The 16971-nt window shown below is 35.9% G+C and overlaps 1 protein-coding gene across 3 annotated transcripts in view; it reads left to right on the plus strand.

Moving 5' to 3' along the window:
- LOC149145820 (vesicle-associated membrane protein 711-like) overlaps positions 1–16069 on the plus strand; it is a 41616-nt gene extending 25547 nt beyond the window's left edge. The window contains exons 2-5 of one of the 3 annotated variants that reach the window (XM_089449781.1): positions 3677–3867; positions 4926–5089; positions 15296–15407; positions 15798–16069. In XM_089449781.1, coding sequence (XP_089305907.1) covers positions 3677–3867; positions 4926–5089; positions 15296–15386 — 446 coding nt within the window. In that variant the 3' untranslated portion in view covers positions 15387–15407; positions 15798–16069. Of the gene's footprint in view, positions 1–3676; positions 3868–4925; positions 5090–15295; positions 15408–15540; positions 15713–15797 lie in introns of those variants that run through there. The other 2 variants (XM_089449780.1, XM_089449779.1) reach the window with 2 other exon arrangements.
- Positions 16070–16971: the final 902 nt, after the last annotated feature.

Consider the following 16971-nt stretch of genomic DNA (forward strand, 5'->3'; position numbering starts at 1 on the left):
GGATCCATTAAGTTCATATAAGTCTAAAATCCCTTCATATCAATGTATGGGAAGACTTGTCTAGTTAACATCTTTTGGAATCTGTCATCCCCGCTGACACTAGAAAAGACGGGGCTTAGATTGAATCTGAAGTATGAGCTTTCTGAATTTCATGGATCTTTATATTTTAATTGCACATTTGTGGAATCATATGACTTTTCCTACATATAGAGAATATAATAAAAAAAGTATAATATACCCTTCTTCTACATATTGACCACTTACGAAGAAACCTAGGGTTGCCATGTTCACAGGTTCCTCAATTATTTTCCCTTATCTCCTAATAGGGTTATAGTATTAAAATCTATGTCATCCATATTTTGCTTTCTGTTCAAATATTAATACTCGATATCATGGTGAATGCTTACATAGGAAAAATACTTTTCAATCATCTATTTTCAAGAAACATTCAAGGGATACAATATTACTAGAGATATTGAATTTGAGACATCATTATTCCTTGGTACAAGAAGTTGGTCATCCATCCAATGAATTATGCGCACAAAGTTATCGCTCTAGCACAATTAATGGAACTTAGAAAATATCACCTCTTTCCTGGAGGTTTCTTGGATCTTAACCCAATAACTTTCAGCCTTAAGGTTGTCACAAAATATGATAAAAACAACAACAACAATGGACAATATTTCACATGTTAAAAACCCTAGTCAATAAGGAAATCCAAGAGGAAAGATACCAAAGTGTGAAAAACAAGTTTCAACCCTTTAGGGAAATCTTATCATGCATAAAGCATGTTTGAGATTCACTTTATGGCAATTGTAAATATACTAGTATAGATCCATTTAAAGCCTGGATGTACCAATCTATCAAGCCAAGGACTCTAGAAATCTAGAGTCAAGATGCTAAAGTTGAAATTGAAAATTAAAAATGGACAATGAGTATTGAAGGAGCATTGCGGGGGAGGAGAGGCAACAATTCACTGGTAAGTTAGATAGTGCCACGCGGTAAGTCAGATGAGTAAGTTAGGGATTGGAAATTAGTTTAGGCTTTGATATTTGCGATGTATTTTTCTTTTTACTTTTAATTTTATTTCATTTTTTGTTTGTTTGTTTTGTTTTAATTTTAGGGGTTATTAAAGAAAATTGAGGGTGACACGTCCTCCTCAAGAGGGGTGCTTCTGAACGTCCCTATTTTGGGGAGATGCAAGGGGAAATGTTCCCCCAATGTGGGGACGCGTTTCTCCAAAAGACAAAATTGAGGGGGAATTGTCTCCCCTCAATTGAGGGGCCCAAAAGCACCCTTCTTAAGGGGGGACACTTCCCCCTCAATTTTTTCTTTTGCGAAACACGTCCCCCACATTGGGGAAATGTTTCCCCTCGCGTTTCCCTAAAATAGGAACGTGGGGAAATGTTTCCCAAGAGTCCCCCTGTCTAATGTGCATGGGAGGTGTTAGGTGCGTGCACCCTACCCTGGGTGATGCGTCCCCGGGGAACACTGTAAATAATATTGTAAATATTTTGGGATGCTCCACATGTTATGGCTTTAGTGCTTCCCTTAGTTAACATTTTAATGGATAGATGTGCCATATGATGAAAGGTCTCAATAAATTATAATTCTATGCCATGAATATAAACCAAAATAGCTAGACGACTCTTCAATTAGAGTTCAATCATCCTTATAATGGTTTAATATGCCACATGTCATTGTTATATGTAGGGTGTTCCACCAAATTGCCATACAATATTGGCGACATGTTAGATCATGCCTCCAAATATTTTGAACTTGTCTTGTTAGATGTGAAAAGTGTCCATGAAGATGATAAAGCCTTGAAATATACAAATATTCCTCGAGGAATGTGAACATGAATCAAAAGTAACCTTAATGAAGGATTATGTATCAATAAGTGTGACAATACTCAATTATATCCAATGCCTTGCATGATCTAATGGTAGCACTTGGCAAGTCATCTTATCTTTACTTCAACATGTATAGTCTAGGGTTGAATCACAAAACCGTATAACATTAGCATCTCCAAGGGATGCAACCGTGACCCTTGTATTCAATATGCTCCGAAAACTCCAAGAAACCCTAGCACTTGCAAGAAAAGAGAGAAAGACTAGTGTGCTCCTCTTCATCACATCTCTAACACAAGAGTGATCAAGAATGAGAATGATGAAAGGACCTCTCTCCCCCCTCTATATATACATATATATGGGAGGCAAAGGAGGTGAACAATACATATGTGCTAGTTGGCCTAAAGCTCTACAAGGAATCTACAAAGCCACAATCAGGCTCACATGTGAAGCATTACACTCCAAGGGTACACATATCAAGCTCCAAGCTGATGTTGTACACAATTAAGGTTCCACTGAAAGGGTGCTCCACAAGATGTTTCTAATGCTCCTCTTCCAAGCCTCCAAGGACTCCAGTGCTCCTAAACCATGTGCTTCGCTAGGTCCGGTCTGCTTGCACGAACACTATTGCAACCTAGGTGTCCCCATGTCAACTCCATATTTCCATGTGAGCATTAAAGCTACCCGATGTTGTATAGGGTGCAATGCTCTCTTCTTGATGCCAAACACTCTTCCAATGTGGGGCATTCTCTAAGTAAGCAACCTCCTCTATGCGGCCAGCATACAAAATGTCACCAGGTTGTTAGAAGATCTCTAAGGTCCAAAGGGAAAATGATATGCAAGCACCCAACTTGAGGTCAAGCAACCACTGAGTAAGCCATCTCCAATATGGAAATCCATCACGCATTGTCTAGGGTCTGATCATACACCATGTACTCTAATCTTTTGAAGCAGCCCTGAACATTGTGTAAACAAAAGTGGACTCACATTCCTTTCAAGATAACAAGAATAGAAAAACCTCAACATTGAAATATGGACTTTATTCACAGAAATTCTTCGTAATCAGCTCACTCAGTGCATTTCACAAGATTATGTTCTCAAGTCAAAGGTGAAGGGAAAAAGGATCCTTTTAATAGAGATTATAGACCTTCACCATAAAGGGGGAACATGTTTTTTTTATGATTGGGGGATATCACTGCTTTCAAGTGCTTAGAAGGTGAGATAGATTTTGTTACATAGGAAGTATGCTCCAAGTTTCACAATAAATGCTCTGCAACATATAGTTTGTCTGCAATTTGATAATATCTTGACAGATAGTGCCAATATTAAAGGAAATTCACTCGTGATTTGAGTGTGAAAAAATAAAGAGCAAGACCAACAATGTGGAATATGATGGACACTAGAAGTAAGTTAATAATAAATCAAGGTACCTCATAGGCTCCTCTGTTTAAGATGATGCTATTGTATTTATATGTATAGGTACAGGAATTATAGTCTCTATTAAAGTGATATCTTAAAGTTCAAAGTGTAGTTGCAAAACTTGTGGCATTTATAAAAACTCATTAAAGCTTCTAATAAAAATATTCAGAAATCGCGGTCGATCTTTAAATAATATTTCAATATGGTTTCAAGTTACTATTTGATAATAATTTCTGACATCCGTATATTACATGACTACGTTTTATTGATGGTCCATCAGTGACCTGCAAGATTGTCATGGAAATTCAAAGCTTTTCCTCTTATATTTTTGACTAGTTGATTAGTGTATCTGCAAATATGATGAAGGTGATTTTATAGGGGTGTTTACTGACATTGATTTCTTTCAGGGAGGATTCCTTTTGCATTTCTAGAGGATATTCATGGAAAATTTGTGAAGACTTATGGTCGAGCTGTTCATACAGCACTTGCTTTTACTATGAATGATGAATTCTCAAGAGTCCTGAGTCAGCAGATGGAATATTATTCAAGTGATCCAAATGCAGACAAGATTAACCGTATACGAGGAGAAATGAGCCAGGCAAGGACAAAATTTCTGTATATATTCTTTTGTTTATATTTATTTTCTTCACTTGATTGCTTTTTAGGAACTTTTGGAATCTACTTGGCTGTTGCAATCATTAAAACATCTTTGTTCTGGTCTTTTTCTTGTCTTCTAATTATTTAGTGTTATTTGGCTGATTATATAACTCATTTTATCGAAAATATTCCTTCTTTTACATATGCTGGATCAAACACCCTGTGTGGGTTGAAGTTGCGGTCTTCTCCTCTTTGAAGCATTTTCTATCCTTGTAGATCATTTAAAGCTCTCGGCCTATTTCAAACAGCTTTGGAGCTTTTTAAATATGATAAAAGTTAAAACCTCAATAGTTGAACCTAGAAGCATTATACCCATATAGAAGTAGCTTCCATTCATTTCAGGGCATTCATTCTTACTTCTTTGCTTCTTTTTTAATTTTAAGCTCGAATTCACCCAGAAGGTGTTTTCTTGGTAAATCCATTTTTTGTAATGCCAACCTACCAGAAACCACAGCGGCATAGACAAACCACCATTTAGCCTTGTACAAACATCAAGGGCTGTCATGTTATGCTCCTCATGGATAATATGCTTTATCTAAGTCCATGCGTCAGGTATAGGGAAGTTTTCTGGTTTACTTACATTAGAGTTTGATTTCCCACCCTACATCTGACTTCCCCTAATTCGTCAATCAGGAAGAGAGAAGAGCAAGCAGCCAGTTTCCATAATTTAGGAAATAGTATCTAATTAATTTCTAAACAATTTTGTATAAGCAAAACTTTTCTACGATGGTTTAAGCATATGGTCCAACCCTCACAAAGGAGAGGTAAATTAGCGTGAGTGTATCCAGGTATTGAGGTCCCAATTTGCATTAAAGGGTAGCCTCACATAGTGTTGGTTCATATCCTGTGTATTTTTTTGAACACATCTTTTATTAACTTTGACATTATTTAAGATGTAAGCACTGTTCCAGAATCTTTATGTGTAACATGACGATTTAAGCTATTTCAATAAATTTTTATTAGAATTTAAAAATTCTAATGGGTTGTGCACTTGAGCAGGTTCGCAATGTAATGGTGGAGAATATTGACAAAGTACTCGAGAGAGGTGACAGATTAGAGTTGCTGGTAGATAAGACTGAAACGATACAAGGGAACACTTTCAAATTTAAGAAGCAAGCTCGTCGTTTCAAAAATACAATGTGGTGGAGAAACATCAAACTGACGTATGTCTGTCTGTCGTAGACTTTTTTCTGCTTTTTTGAATGCTGCGTCTTTAACATATTAGAAAGCTTATTTACTTAACTAGCATATTGGCATGAAAAAATGCGATCTTTAAAATCTGAAAGATAAACATACTGATATGTTCCGCTTTATGACTCATGGCTATTCACGCAAAAATGCATGCAACCTAAAGAATCAGCTTGTTGATTCAATGTATTTTTGTTTTGTTAAAAATTAGAATATAAGTTACTTGAAATGAGGAGGCTTCTGAAAATGGTATTATTTGAGAGACAACTAATTCAAAGAAATATTTTTTGAACAGGAAAATATACATAGTACAAATCTGTAGCTTGACAGATATATAAATAAATATGTATAAGTAGAGAGGTAGCTATTAGACATTTCATTACAAAAACTTTTACCAAAATACAAATAAGAGGATCCACAAACAAGGTTTGAATGCAAAATTCAGGGTTTTGGATTTTTTTTTCTAAATATTTTTTTTAGAAGTAACGTGTTTTCTTTTGGGAAACAGTTCTTGATACATGCCAGATGTATCCAATACGTAGCCTGAACGTGCCCTGGCCAAATCACTATTCGTTTATGCCTTATAAGGATCCGGATACATATCAGGACTGTATCGGTTCTGTATTAGGGCCTTACCCATATTTGATATATGCAATACGCTGTGTCCCAGGCCTTGTGCATGCATGTCCGGTATCATAGATGTTATGTATGAGATAGTATCATGTGATAGATGATTGGAGTTGAGTTGAATTAGATAGATGAAACTGAATAAATGGAAAGGAATGAGCGACACATTAAATTATTGTGTCCAGAGGTGCTCTCCAGCCCAGTATAGTAGAAATGTTGTGATATCCTGTAAACATTTTGACTTGGTCAAAATAAAATAAAATTAACCTTATTTTAAAATAAAAATAATGTCAAACTAAAATTCTATGTTATTATTATTATTTTTTTAATTAATTTTTGCTGGGTAGTTAAGATAAACTTGCTTTGGTCAAATTACTGGTGGTTATTGAGTTTCAGGTTGATGAGAACCCATGGTATTGATCCGTGGTATTCATATGGAATATAGCTTATTTGAAGGGGTAATTAAACCAGCCTAGATCCATCTTAACTCTGGATGTACCGAGCGCCAGGAGGGATCAAATATCTCGAGATGCAAACCTCTTTTAGACTGAAAATAGATTTGATCCCTCTTAGCGCTTGGTAGATCCGGAGTGAAGATGGATCTAGGCTGGTTTAATAATGGATTTGTACAGTCATACAATGTCACCTTGTATATATTGACAATGCTTATGCTAACAAAGAGAAGCAAAGTTCTATATTATGATCATATGTACATATTTCCCTTATTTTTTACATGTGATTGATTAACTCTGATCTATGGATTCAGTGTGCATGTAGATCTTTCTCATTTGCAACTTTGTGTTTCCTGAGTTGAACAAAGTTAAGGTTGGGAATTTTGTGATATATTCTTTGCACTGTTGATTCTAACATTTACATATCAGCACGTTAAGTTGAATCATGTGACTCTTATTGATAAAGAGGTTATTGATATTCGTGTGTAAGACAGGGGTTTTGAGAACATTATTTCCCAAAGCCTTAAATTGCCTGCTAATTTTCTTAAATATCCAATCCAAAAAAAAGTGTGCATTTTTAAGGTTTTCCTACCCTAGAGCCACAACTCTGCAAGCATGAAAGAAGGGCATGGGAGCACCAAGACAATAGTGGTATTCCGCTTGTAACCTGGGTGGGGCAGAATAACATGCACAATGATTTTTTTGATGCAACTTCTTAAGCAACAGACGGATGCAGGATACAAATTCAATGCAACGGATAGTCAACTAATCAATATATTTATCCTGATTACATTGATTATTACATATCAAGTTATCAAATCAGAGGGTGAAAGTGCATATCTGTTTACAGCTCATATCCATATGCTGGAGAAAGGAGGCACAACAGGCAGAGGATACTTTACAGGCAACAGGTAGTGCGTTACTGCACACATGATGTCATACCATGTCCTGGCCTTCTTATGCAACAGACGGATGCAGGATACAAATTCAATGCAATGGATAGTCAAATAATCAATATATTTATCCTAATTAGAGGCTCAGACTCTATGATTGACTTAGCTGGTGATTGTAAATAAAAGGAGCACAATTTAAGCCTGGATCAGGGCCATTGTAGTGGATCCAATATTGTCTCTGATACCAACTTTTTTTTTGTTTTGGTTTTTGATATTTATCTTTTATTTCGGATTTAAAAGAAAAGTCAGATATGGCGAGTGGAACCTATTCATTTAATGGAAATATCTGAACTAAGCAATCCTTTATCTGAGAGGATACATTGCCAGAGTCAACATTGATTATTACATATCAAGTTATCAAATCAGAGGGTGAAAGTGCATATCTGTTTACAACTCGTATCCATATGCTGGAGAAAGGAGGCTACAACAGGCAGAGGATACTTTCCAGGCAACAGGTAGTGCGTTACTGCACACATGATGTCATACCATGTCCTGGCCTTCTACCATTCCCTGCCTGAAAATATTTCCTTGCCCAAGCTTGTACCTGCAGTCTTTCCTCTTCCATGTTTGGCCTTCCCCTTCCGTATCAACACTATTTAATAATAGTGGAGGCATACCTCAAATTATCTATTTTTTGTATTATTTTATATAATAATTTTTATTGTTTCCTTCTCTTTTAAATGTTCTTTAGCATGTCACTTATTCACTGTTAAGCTATGTGGTATTCTGTACCTCGTGTGGGCACTACTAATTTTAACCAATTTGTGCCTCCATATTTCATTCGTTTACTAGATAGTGGAAATGTTTGATTTTATGAGTAAATCAAATTGTGTCTAGGACGTGCAGGCATAGTAGTAATAAATCGCTGAATAGAAAAGTAAAGCAATCTCTTCCGACTTCTTTGCCGAGCAGTTTTAAACATTACTTATTTTTATGGATCTTTTGAAGGTTAATTATGTTTAAATCAAACCCAGCTAAAGTTTGAGCCTCCCCTTAGAAATTTTGATTTTCTTTTATTCATATGTTCACTTCTCAATCCACACGATTTGATTGGTCAAGCATTTACAAGAATCCAACCTTAACTCACATCGCTGGACAATTTTAAATGAAATCTATATTTTGAAAGGTCAGTATACATAAAATATGCCCAATTTTTCTTGCATGGTCTGCATTTTTGTACCTTATCATCTTGTCAATTCTTTGCTTTCATGTCCATACAGATTACTGTTTTCAAATTTCAATGTATATAACATACATAGCTAAATTTTGGTCATTTCTTCCAATTTTTGTTCTTATTGAGTTGATTACTGTCTATATGCTTATGGTTTCTGGCATTCCACACACCAAGAGGACTATTTATTAAACTTGGTGATACCGGTGTACCATGCATATTTGGTGTTTTCTGGTTCTACGACTCTACCCTCCATCTACCTTGAAAACAGTTCTCACCATTCCATAGGCCCATGTAAGAAGCAACTAATGTAGGTATTACAGTGGGAATCTCATCATGACTTCTGGAATTATAAATACTTACATCAAATGAAAATTTGGGCAGTAACCTTGACACTATATTAAAAATTAAAATAGATGAGACACAAGGTTATGAATCTGCACTACTCCCCTGTTTGGCATGTTCATATTGTTTTCTTTGCATGCTTTTGTCATGCAGATTATCCATTGCTGACTGACAATGTGATTGTGAGGTTACGTAATTTTCACTTCTATCCCCTGCAATAACGTAATCTGTCATATATATTTTTATTTTCTGACGTATAGGAGCTTATAATCTTTGAAATTTCAGTTGCAAACTCTGACTTAATTATGCACAAGAATTTCTTTCATATGAACTATTGGAAATTGGGTCTGCCATCTTGCATTATCAAGCTCTTCAATTACATATTTCCAGACTTCTAAGTGGTCTTTGAGCTACAGATTACTCTGGTCAATAAAGCAACAAGTATGAATCTTTGAAATTGCAGATGTAAGAAATTACTTTGACTCTGCATAATAAGTTGCATAAGTTGTATGTTTTCCAACATTTGGTTTTGATATTAGTAAGGAAGTCTCTGTTACTGGCTACAATTCTCAGAGGTGATGACTGATGCAATATGATTTGATTTTTGCTATAATTTCCACTTATTCACCCCTGCAAGATCACCTGATGCAATGAGTGCTAAGTGGACTATACAATCTCGTGAGAAATTGGTCATTATGATTAATATTGTTAATGGGAAATGGGTCATGCATGAATGGCTTACATAGTGAATCACATAAAATGATTTTTAATATTTCATATTGTGTTATTAACGGAATTTTCATATCTTGGAAAAAATAAGATGAATATGCATATTTCTTAGCTATAATTTTTATTTGCTTAAGGATTGGGATTTCTGAGTCTTCTGGTTAAGTTGTAGATAGCTCATTAATGGCATACTTTTTAGATTTTATGTGCTGAGAAAAGGAGAAACGAATGCCCTCATTTTTATTGCAGCCCTTTGCATTGATTTTCCATTGCACTCTTAGTTGTAAGTGACAGGGGATTGTAATTAAACTACAACGTTTCCTTTGAGTTTCCGAAACCAACCATTCAGGAAAGTGGACTGGATTTTTTATTGACATTTTTTGCACCACCTTGATTGATTTTTCACAAAAACAATGGAATGCTGCTGTCCACATATCAGGGCTTTCAAGTGGCAGTTTGATGTCCTAAATGTGGGCCAGATTTTTCTATTTGGTTTACCTGATGGGTTAAAAGCTTTTCTTTCTTGGTTGTTAAATGCCTTTTGATTGGAAAGGGTAATTCTTTACAACATCATCTTTATATCAAGAATACCTTCAGCTAAGAAGCTGCAAATTAGGGTAACATGTTCTATCATTCGACTTGCAGTCTTGCAACTTGTCTCATGTGCAAAGAAGACTGCATGAGTACAGGGAACAATATTACGATTAACTTCACATTAACATGAAAGTTTGAAACCAATGTTGCTGCATTAATGCAACTTGCATCTCAAAAGGACCAGGTCAACTGCTTTATCACAGGAAGTGTGCCTAATGGGTTTATAACCCCGGTCATCATTGCAGGAAGTGCTCCAACACGTCACTAGATCGCACAGGGAACAACATTACCAACACCCCCACATTAACATGAAACAAATGTTTCTGCATTAATGCAACCTGCACCTCAAAAGGACCAGGTCAACTGCTATATTGCAGGAAGTGGGCTTGCGGGGTTTATAACTATGGTCATCATTACAGGAAGTGCTGGAATTTGCCGCTAGATCACAGCCTAACAGACTAAATGGTGAAAACCTCACCAAAGGGAGGCTCTGTGTTTGGAAACTAGCCTACTTGAGAAAATTCCAGTCACCTTCACGCCTATAGCAGATGGAAGGTTGGTATATAGCATGGGAATTGCGCTCGTCTGACCAAACACAATGGATCACTGATCTTGCTCCTGGTGTACCTTAGTGCTTGCAAATATAATTACTCCTTTCTAGTATTATCATTACAATGTAGGCCTTGCAACCAACGATATTGAATATACTTCAACTTAGACTGGGCCATGCCTTGAGGATTATCACTTACGTGACTTTATTGCTTGCTACCTGTCTATTTATCTATATTTACTATAATTCTTGACAAAATCTTTGCAAACAATTGAAAACTTTTGGAGCTGGATGTCATTTAGCAAGGGGCATTTAACTAGGCACAGTCTAACCAGTTTCATCTCATTCAGTAAGGGGTATATAACTGGGAACAGTCTGACAAATTTCATCTCATTCAGCAATGGACATTTAACTTGGCACAGTCTAACTAATAGTAGATGGAATTGCCTTTTTCTCTGGAATTCAGTGATATAATTTCAGGTGATATTGTGTTGTAATTGCGAAAAAAAAAGAAATTACAAAAGAGCAATATCGCAATTTTTTATTGACTTATTAGAGCCATAAAAAATTTCTCTAATAAGTCAATAAAAAATTGACACTATATTAAAAATTAAAATAGATGAGAGACAAGGTTATGAATCTGCACTACTCCCCTGTTTGGCATGTTCATATTATTTTCTTTGCATGCTTTTGTCATGCAGATTATCCATTGCTGACCGACAATGTGATTGTGAGGTTACGTAATTTTCACTTCTATCCCCTTCAATAAGGTAGTCTGTCATATATATTTTTATTTTCCGATGCATAGGAGTTTATAATCTTTGAAATTTCAGTTGCAAAATCTGACTTAATTGTGCGTAAGAATTTCTTTCATTTGAACTATTGGAAATTAGGTCTGCCATCTTGCATTATCAAGCTCTTCAATTACATATTTCCAGACTTCTAAGTGGTCTTTGAGCCACATATTACTCCCCTCAATAAAGCAATAAGTATGAATCTTTGAAATTGCAGTTGTAAGAAATGACTTTGACTCTGCATAATAAGTTGGATAAGCTGTATGTTTTCTAACATTTGGTTTTGATATTAGTAAGGAAGTCTCTGTTACTGGCTGCAAGTCTCAGAGGTGATGATTGATGCAAATATGATTTGATTTTTGCTATAATTTCCACTTATTCACCCCTGCAAGATCACCTGATGCAATGAGTGCTAAGTGGACTATTCAATCTCGTGAGAAATTGGTCATTATGATTAATATTGTTAATGGGAAATGGGGCAAGCATGAATGGCTTACATAGTGAATCCCATAAAATAATTTTTAATAGTTCATGTTGTGTTATTAACTGAATTTTCATATCTTGAAAAAAATAAGATGAGTATGCATATTTCAGTTATTTGCTTCAGGATTGGGATTTCTAAGTCTTCTTGTTAAGTTGTAGATATTTAGCATGCTTTTTAGATTGAATGTGCTGAGAAAATGAGAAACGGATGTCCTCATTTTTATTGCAGCCCTTTGCATTGATTTTCCATTGCACTCTTAGTTGTAAGTGACAGGGGATTGCAACTAAACTAAAACGTTTCCTTTGAGTTTCCAAAACCAACCAGTCTTAGTTGTAAGTGACAGGGGATTGCAACTAAACTAAAACGTTTCCTTTGAGTTTCCAAAACCAACCATTCAGGAAAGTGGACTGGATTTTTTATTGACATTTTTCTCTGGTACACGGGACTGCTCCCAAGAGGTGGGAAACTTGCTCCAATGGTTCTTGCGCTCCCGGGAGCTTTGGAACTGTATGGGAACGTTCCCTTTTCAGCGGGAGCTGGGGAAAGTTCCGGGAGCTTTGAAGATTGTTTTTTTGGAGTTTGGACATTCCCTGGGATTGGGGAATACAAAACCTGTAGGGAAATATGCTGAACTGCGCACAAAACAATAGCTTATGTTGAAACCTTCGCAGGAAGAAAGGCCAAAGACATGCTTAACACCGATATCCTTAATTGAGAAACTGGAGCAATCTCTTGATGGGTTAAGGAACCATGTGGCACCTCGATGTAAGAGCGATATCTGAGATGTCATGCTGATGAGTATTTCTTTTGCTGTTTATATATATATATATATATATATTGCAGAAGATTGTGTGTGCATATTGTATGTGGTGGTCAATTCTTAAACATTAGAGTTGCTTTACTTCTTCTCTTAAGAATAACTAGAGAAACATATGTGAAACTGTTCCTTTGTATTTTTAAGCCAGATTGTTTCAAACATTGGCCATGTGTCAGAGAATTGATAATGAATTTGACATTTTAATATTATATATATATATATATATATATATGAAAGGGAGAGACACCCAGAGAATATATTTATATATAAGAGAAATTATATATTTATTATTTATATATATTTAAATTGATTTGAGTATTTGAATATTTTGATTCAATATTAATTTTGATTGAGCATCACCCGATGCAACGAGTGCTAAGTGGACTATTAAAAAATCATGAGAAATTAGTTAGTTACGACTACCTCTCATGGAAATGGCCATAGATGAATGGTTTTTTTTTTTTTTTTTGGTTTAATTATTATATAATATACCTCTCCAGATTAGCCGTTTCCTCTAAATTTTGGGGAAACCTCTAGCTGTACCTGACACCCGTACCCAAGTTCCCAACGTTCCCACCTTCTAGAAACTCATGCAACGTAGCATTTTTTGCACCACCTTGATTGATTTTTCACAAAAGCAATGGAATGCTGCTGTCCACATATCAGGTACCTAAGGCTTCAAGTGGCAGTTTGATGTCCTAAATGTGGGCCAGATTTCTCTATTTGGTTTGCCTGATGGGTTAAAAGCTTTTCTTTCTTGGTTGTTAAATTCCTTTTGATTGGAAAGGGTAATTCTTTACAAGATCAGCCTTATATCAAGAATACCTTCAGCTAAGAAGCTGCAACTTAGGGTTACATGTTCTATCGTTCGACTTGCACTTTGTCTCATGTGCAAAGAAGACTGCACGAGTACAGGGAACAACATTACGATTAACTCCACATTAACATGAAACCAATGTTGCTGCATTAATGCAACCTGCACCTCAAAAGGACCAGGTCAACTGCTTTATCACAGGAAGTGTGCCTACCGGGTTTATAACCCTGGTCATCATTGCAGGAAGTGCTCCAATATACCGCTAGATCGCACAGGGAACACCATTACCAGCACCTCCACATTAACATGAAACAAATGTTGCTGCATTAATGCAACCTGCACCTCAAAAGGACCAAGTCAACTGCTTTATCGCAGGAAGTGGGCTTGCGGGGTTTATAATTTGGTCATCATTACGGGAAGTGCTGCAATTTGCCGCTAGACACAGCCTAACAGACTAAATGGTGAAAACCTCACTAAAGGGAGGCTGTGTGTTTGGAAACTAGCTTACTTAAGAAAATTCCAGTCACCTTCATGCCAATAGCGGATGGAAGGTTTGTATATAGCATGGGAATCGCTCTCCTCTCTAGACCAAACCCAACGGAACACTGATCTTGCTCCTGGTGCACCTTAGTGCTTGCAAGTATAATTAATCCTTTCTAGCATTATCATTACAATGTGGGCCTTGCAACCAACGATATTGAATATACTCCAACTTAGACTGGGCCATGCCTCGAGGATAATCACTTACGTAACTTTATTGCTTGCTAACTGTCTATTTATCTATATTTACTACAATTCTTGACAAAATCTTTGCAAACAATTGAAAACTTTTGAAGCTGGATGTCATTTAGCAAGGGGCAGTCTAACTAGTTTCATCTTATTCAGCAAGGGGCATTTAACTGGGCACAGTCTAACTAATTTCATCTCATTCAGCAAGGGACATTTAACTAGGCGCAGTCTAACTAATAGTAGATGGATTTGCCTTTTTCTCTGGAATTCGGTGATATAATTTCTGGCGATATGGTGATGTAATTGCTTGATGTAACAGCTTTATTTTAATAGAAGTCTGATGTTTTTTCCCTGTGAAAAAATAACCTTCACAATTACCTAAGTCACAAATATAATAAGTAATTCGTAATAAAGAATACATCATATGAAACTCTTTGGCCCTGAGCATGAAATGTTGTTCATATTGCTGTCAATGCCGTCCACTGAGGTGCCGCCATAAATTTCGAAGCTCCTTCATTTGGATGGGCTTTATCAGCGATTTGCTCGCGCTGCGTGTTTGTGGCTCGTATCGCCAGGTCGAGTTCTCGATTTACAGACATCACTGAACACTCCATCGAAAATTGGAAATCGAGAAATTTACAGTGGAGACCGCGCACCATGTGACCAATTTTGGCCCTAAGTAGTACATTCCTTCCGCTCGACCCACAATTTTTTGAGTAGGATTCGGTAAAATACATCACTGATTGTGAGATATGCACTAATTTTAACAAATTTCTGTTAAAAAGAAGAATTTACCGGTAAATTTAAGTGTGATATTAACAAGAAAGGATATGCTTACTATTCAGTCAAATTTCTCATCAATATCACACTTAATATCCTTTCATATCACACTTAATATGCTTTTGTCTTGCTAACATATGATTGATCTCAAGACTTTTGAATGGTTCTAAAGGCCAGCAAAAGTTTTGAGGCGAATAAAGAGTAATAGGAATTCGACTTCTTTAATATTCGTGGGTGTCGTTTTCTGGGGTAAAATAAGGTTTAATGAAATATTTGTTGGGAGTTATGGGGCATTGTTGAATCACATCACTTGGGTGCCTTACTTTTTATGTATTTTCTATGCAGGGTCGCAGTGATAATCGTGCTTTTGATCGTCATCTATGTCATCGCCGCTATAGTTTGCAAAGGTGTTACACTACCGTCCTGCAGAAAGTGAATCGAACCGTTTGAATGTGTGGTAAGTGTCGTGTGTATTTTTAGAAGGCACAAAGGTTTTTATTTTGGGAGGCTATTGGTTAATTCATATAAAGGGTGGTAAAGCGCTGTTCATATTTTTCCTAGAAGTTTTGGTCATTTTCTGTGTAAATTAGATTCATTGCCGTCAAAGAAATGAAGATTATTTGGAACATGAGGAAACATATTTTTTCCAGGCTTTGGGCACAAGCATTACTTTTACAGTTATGTATGGTAATGGCATGGCATGGAAGATTAACAAACATGATTTTTATTATCTATATTTATTCTGTTATCAGTTCAAGCACTCGGAATATTTGTTCATGAGCCTTTTTCATTTAGTTTGGAAGTGATAATTTGTAACAGTTTTTTGACACTCGAATTGTTTTGTAAGATGTGCCCATCTACTTTATCGGAAGAAAGGAGACACTCTTACTCATCTTTGGATATTTTCAGTAATTTTTAATAATAGTTCAGAGAGTTCAACATGGATTATTTAAATTTGAAGCAGAGATAATTTAAACAAGCAGGTAATCTTCCAAATGCTATTCTGAATCTTATAAAATAGGTGCAAAATACCTCAGTAAAACATTTGTTTGGATATAAGAATGTGATGTCGCCCTATGGCAAAGTTATTAAAGTGCCGAGTGCATGTTAAAATTTTCATCATTTTACAATCCAAACTTGTTGAGGCTTCTTTTATTTGTTGAATTTATAGCAGGTGACGTCATGGGATAAATGATTGTTGAGGCTTCTTTTATTTGTTGAATTTATAGCAGGTGACGTCATGGGATAAATAATGTATGCTGAATTTACAGCAAGTGATGCTACGAGATGAATGATGTTCACCTTTAAATTTAAAAAGAGACATATTTTATTTGTGATAGGATTGCTTTCTTAATTCAATCTATATTTTTATCAGAGTAAATTTGCATTTTGTTTAAGGATGGGTTACTGTCACTGATTACTCATCACCTTTGTCTACATAACATATCCTACATTAACCTACAATATGTCAATCCATGCATTGATGATTTTCTTGCTGTTACATGCTCTTTTATTTTAAATCAACACCCCTTCATGGTCCTATGCTTATGATTAATCTTTTACACATTGATACCTACCTTTTAGCATACCAATGCCCCTCTTTATCTCCATTTCAAACTGATTTTCGAAATATTTTGGCAACAAGTTTTTGTTACTTACACCAACATTACTCATCCCCTATCGCTCTATTCTTGCTTAATTATATTTTTTGCTTAGCCTTCTTGTGTCTGGCCCTTGTAGCTATAAGTTATTGCTTATTGTAGGCATGATGTTAAGGTTTGCTATCGAAGTCCTTTAGCCGTCCCTATATATTTTCTCATAATTGCTCTCCTTTGCTTCGTCTTAGCTACGCTGCATGCGTTATTGAGGCATGATATTAAGGTATGCTATCAAAGTCCTTTAGCCCTCCCTATATATTTCCTCATAATTACTCTCTTTTGCTTTGTTACTTATTTTCCTTTGCTTCAATTCGAGACATTACCTTCCAACTATTACAATCCTCATTTGCCTTCAACAAATAC

This window comes from Pinus tabuliformis, chromosome X (assembly GCF_031772625.1).
Source record: "Pinus tabuliformis cultivar Carrire ecotype Pingquan chromosome X, CPIR1, whole genome shotgun sequence".
Taxonomy (NCBI): domain Eukaryota; kingdom Viridiplantae; phylum Streptophyta; class Pinopsida; order Pinales; family Pinaceae; genus Pinus; species Pinus tabuliformis.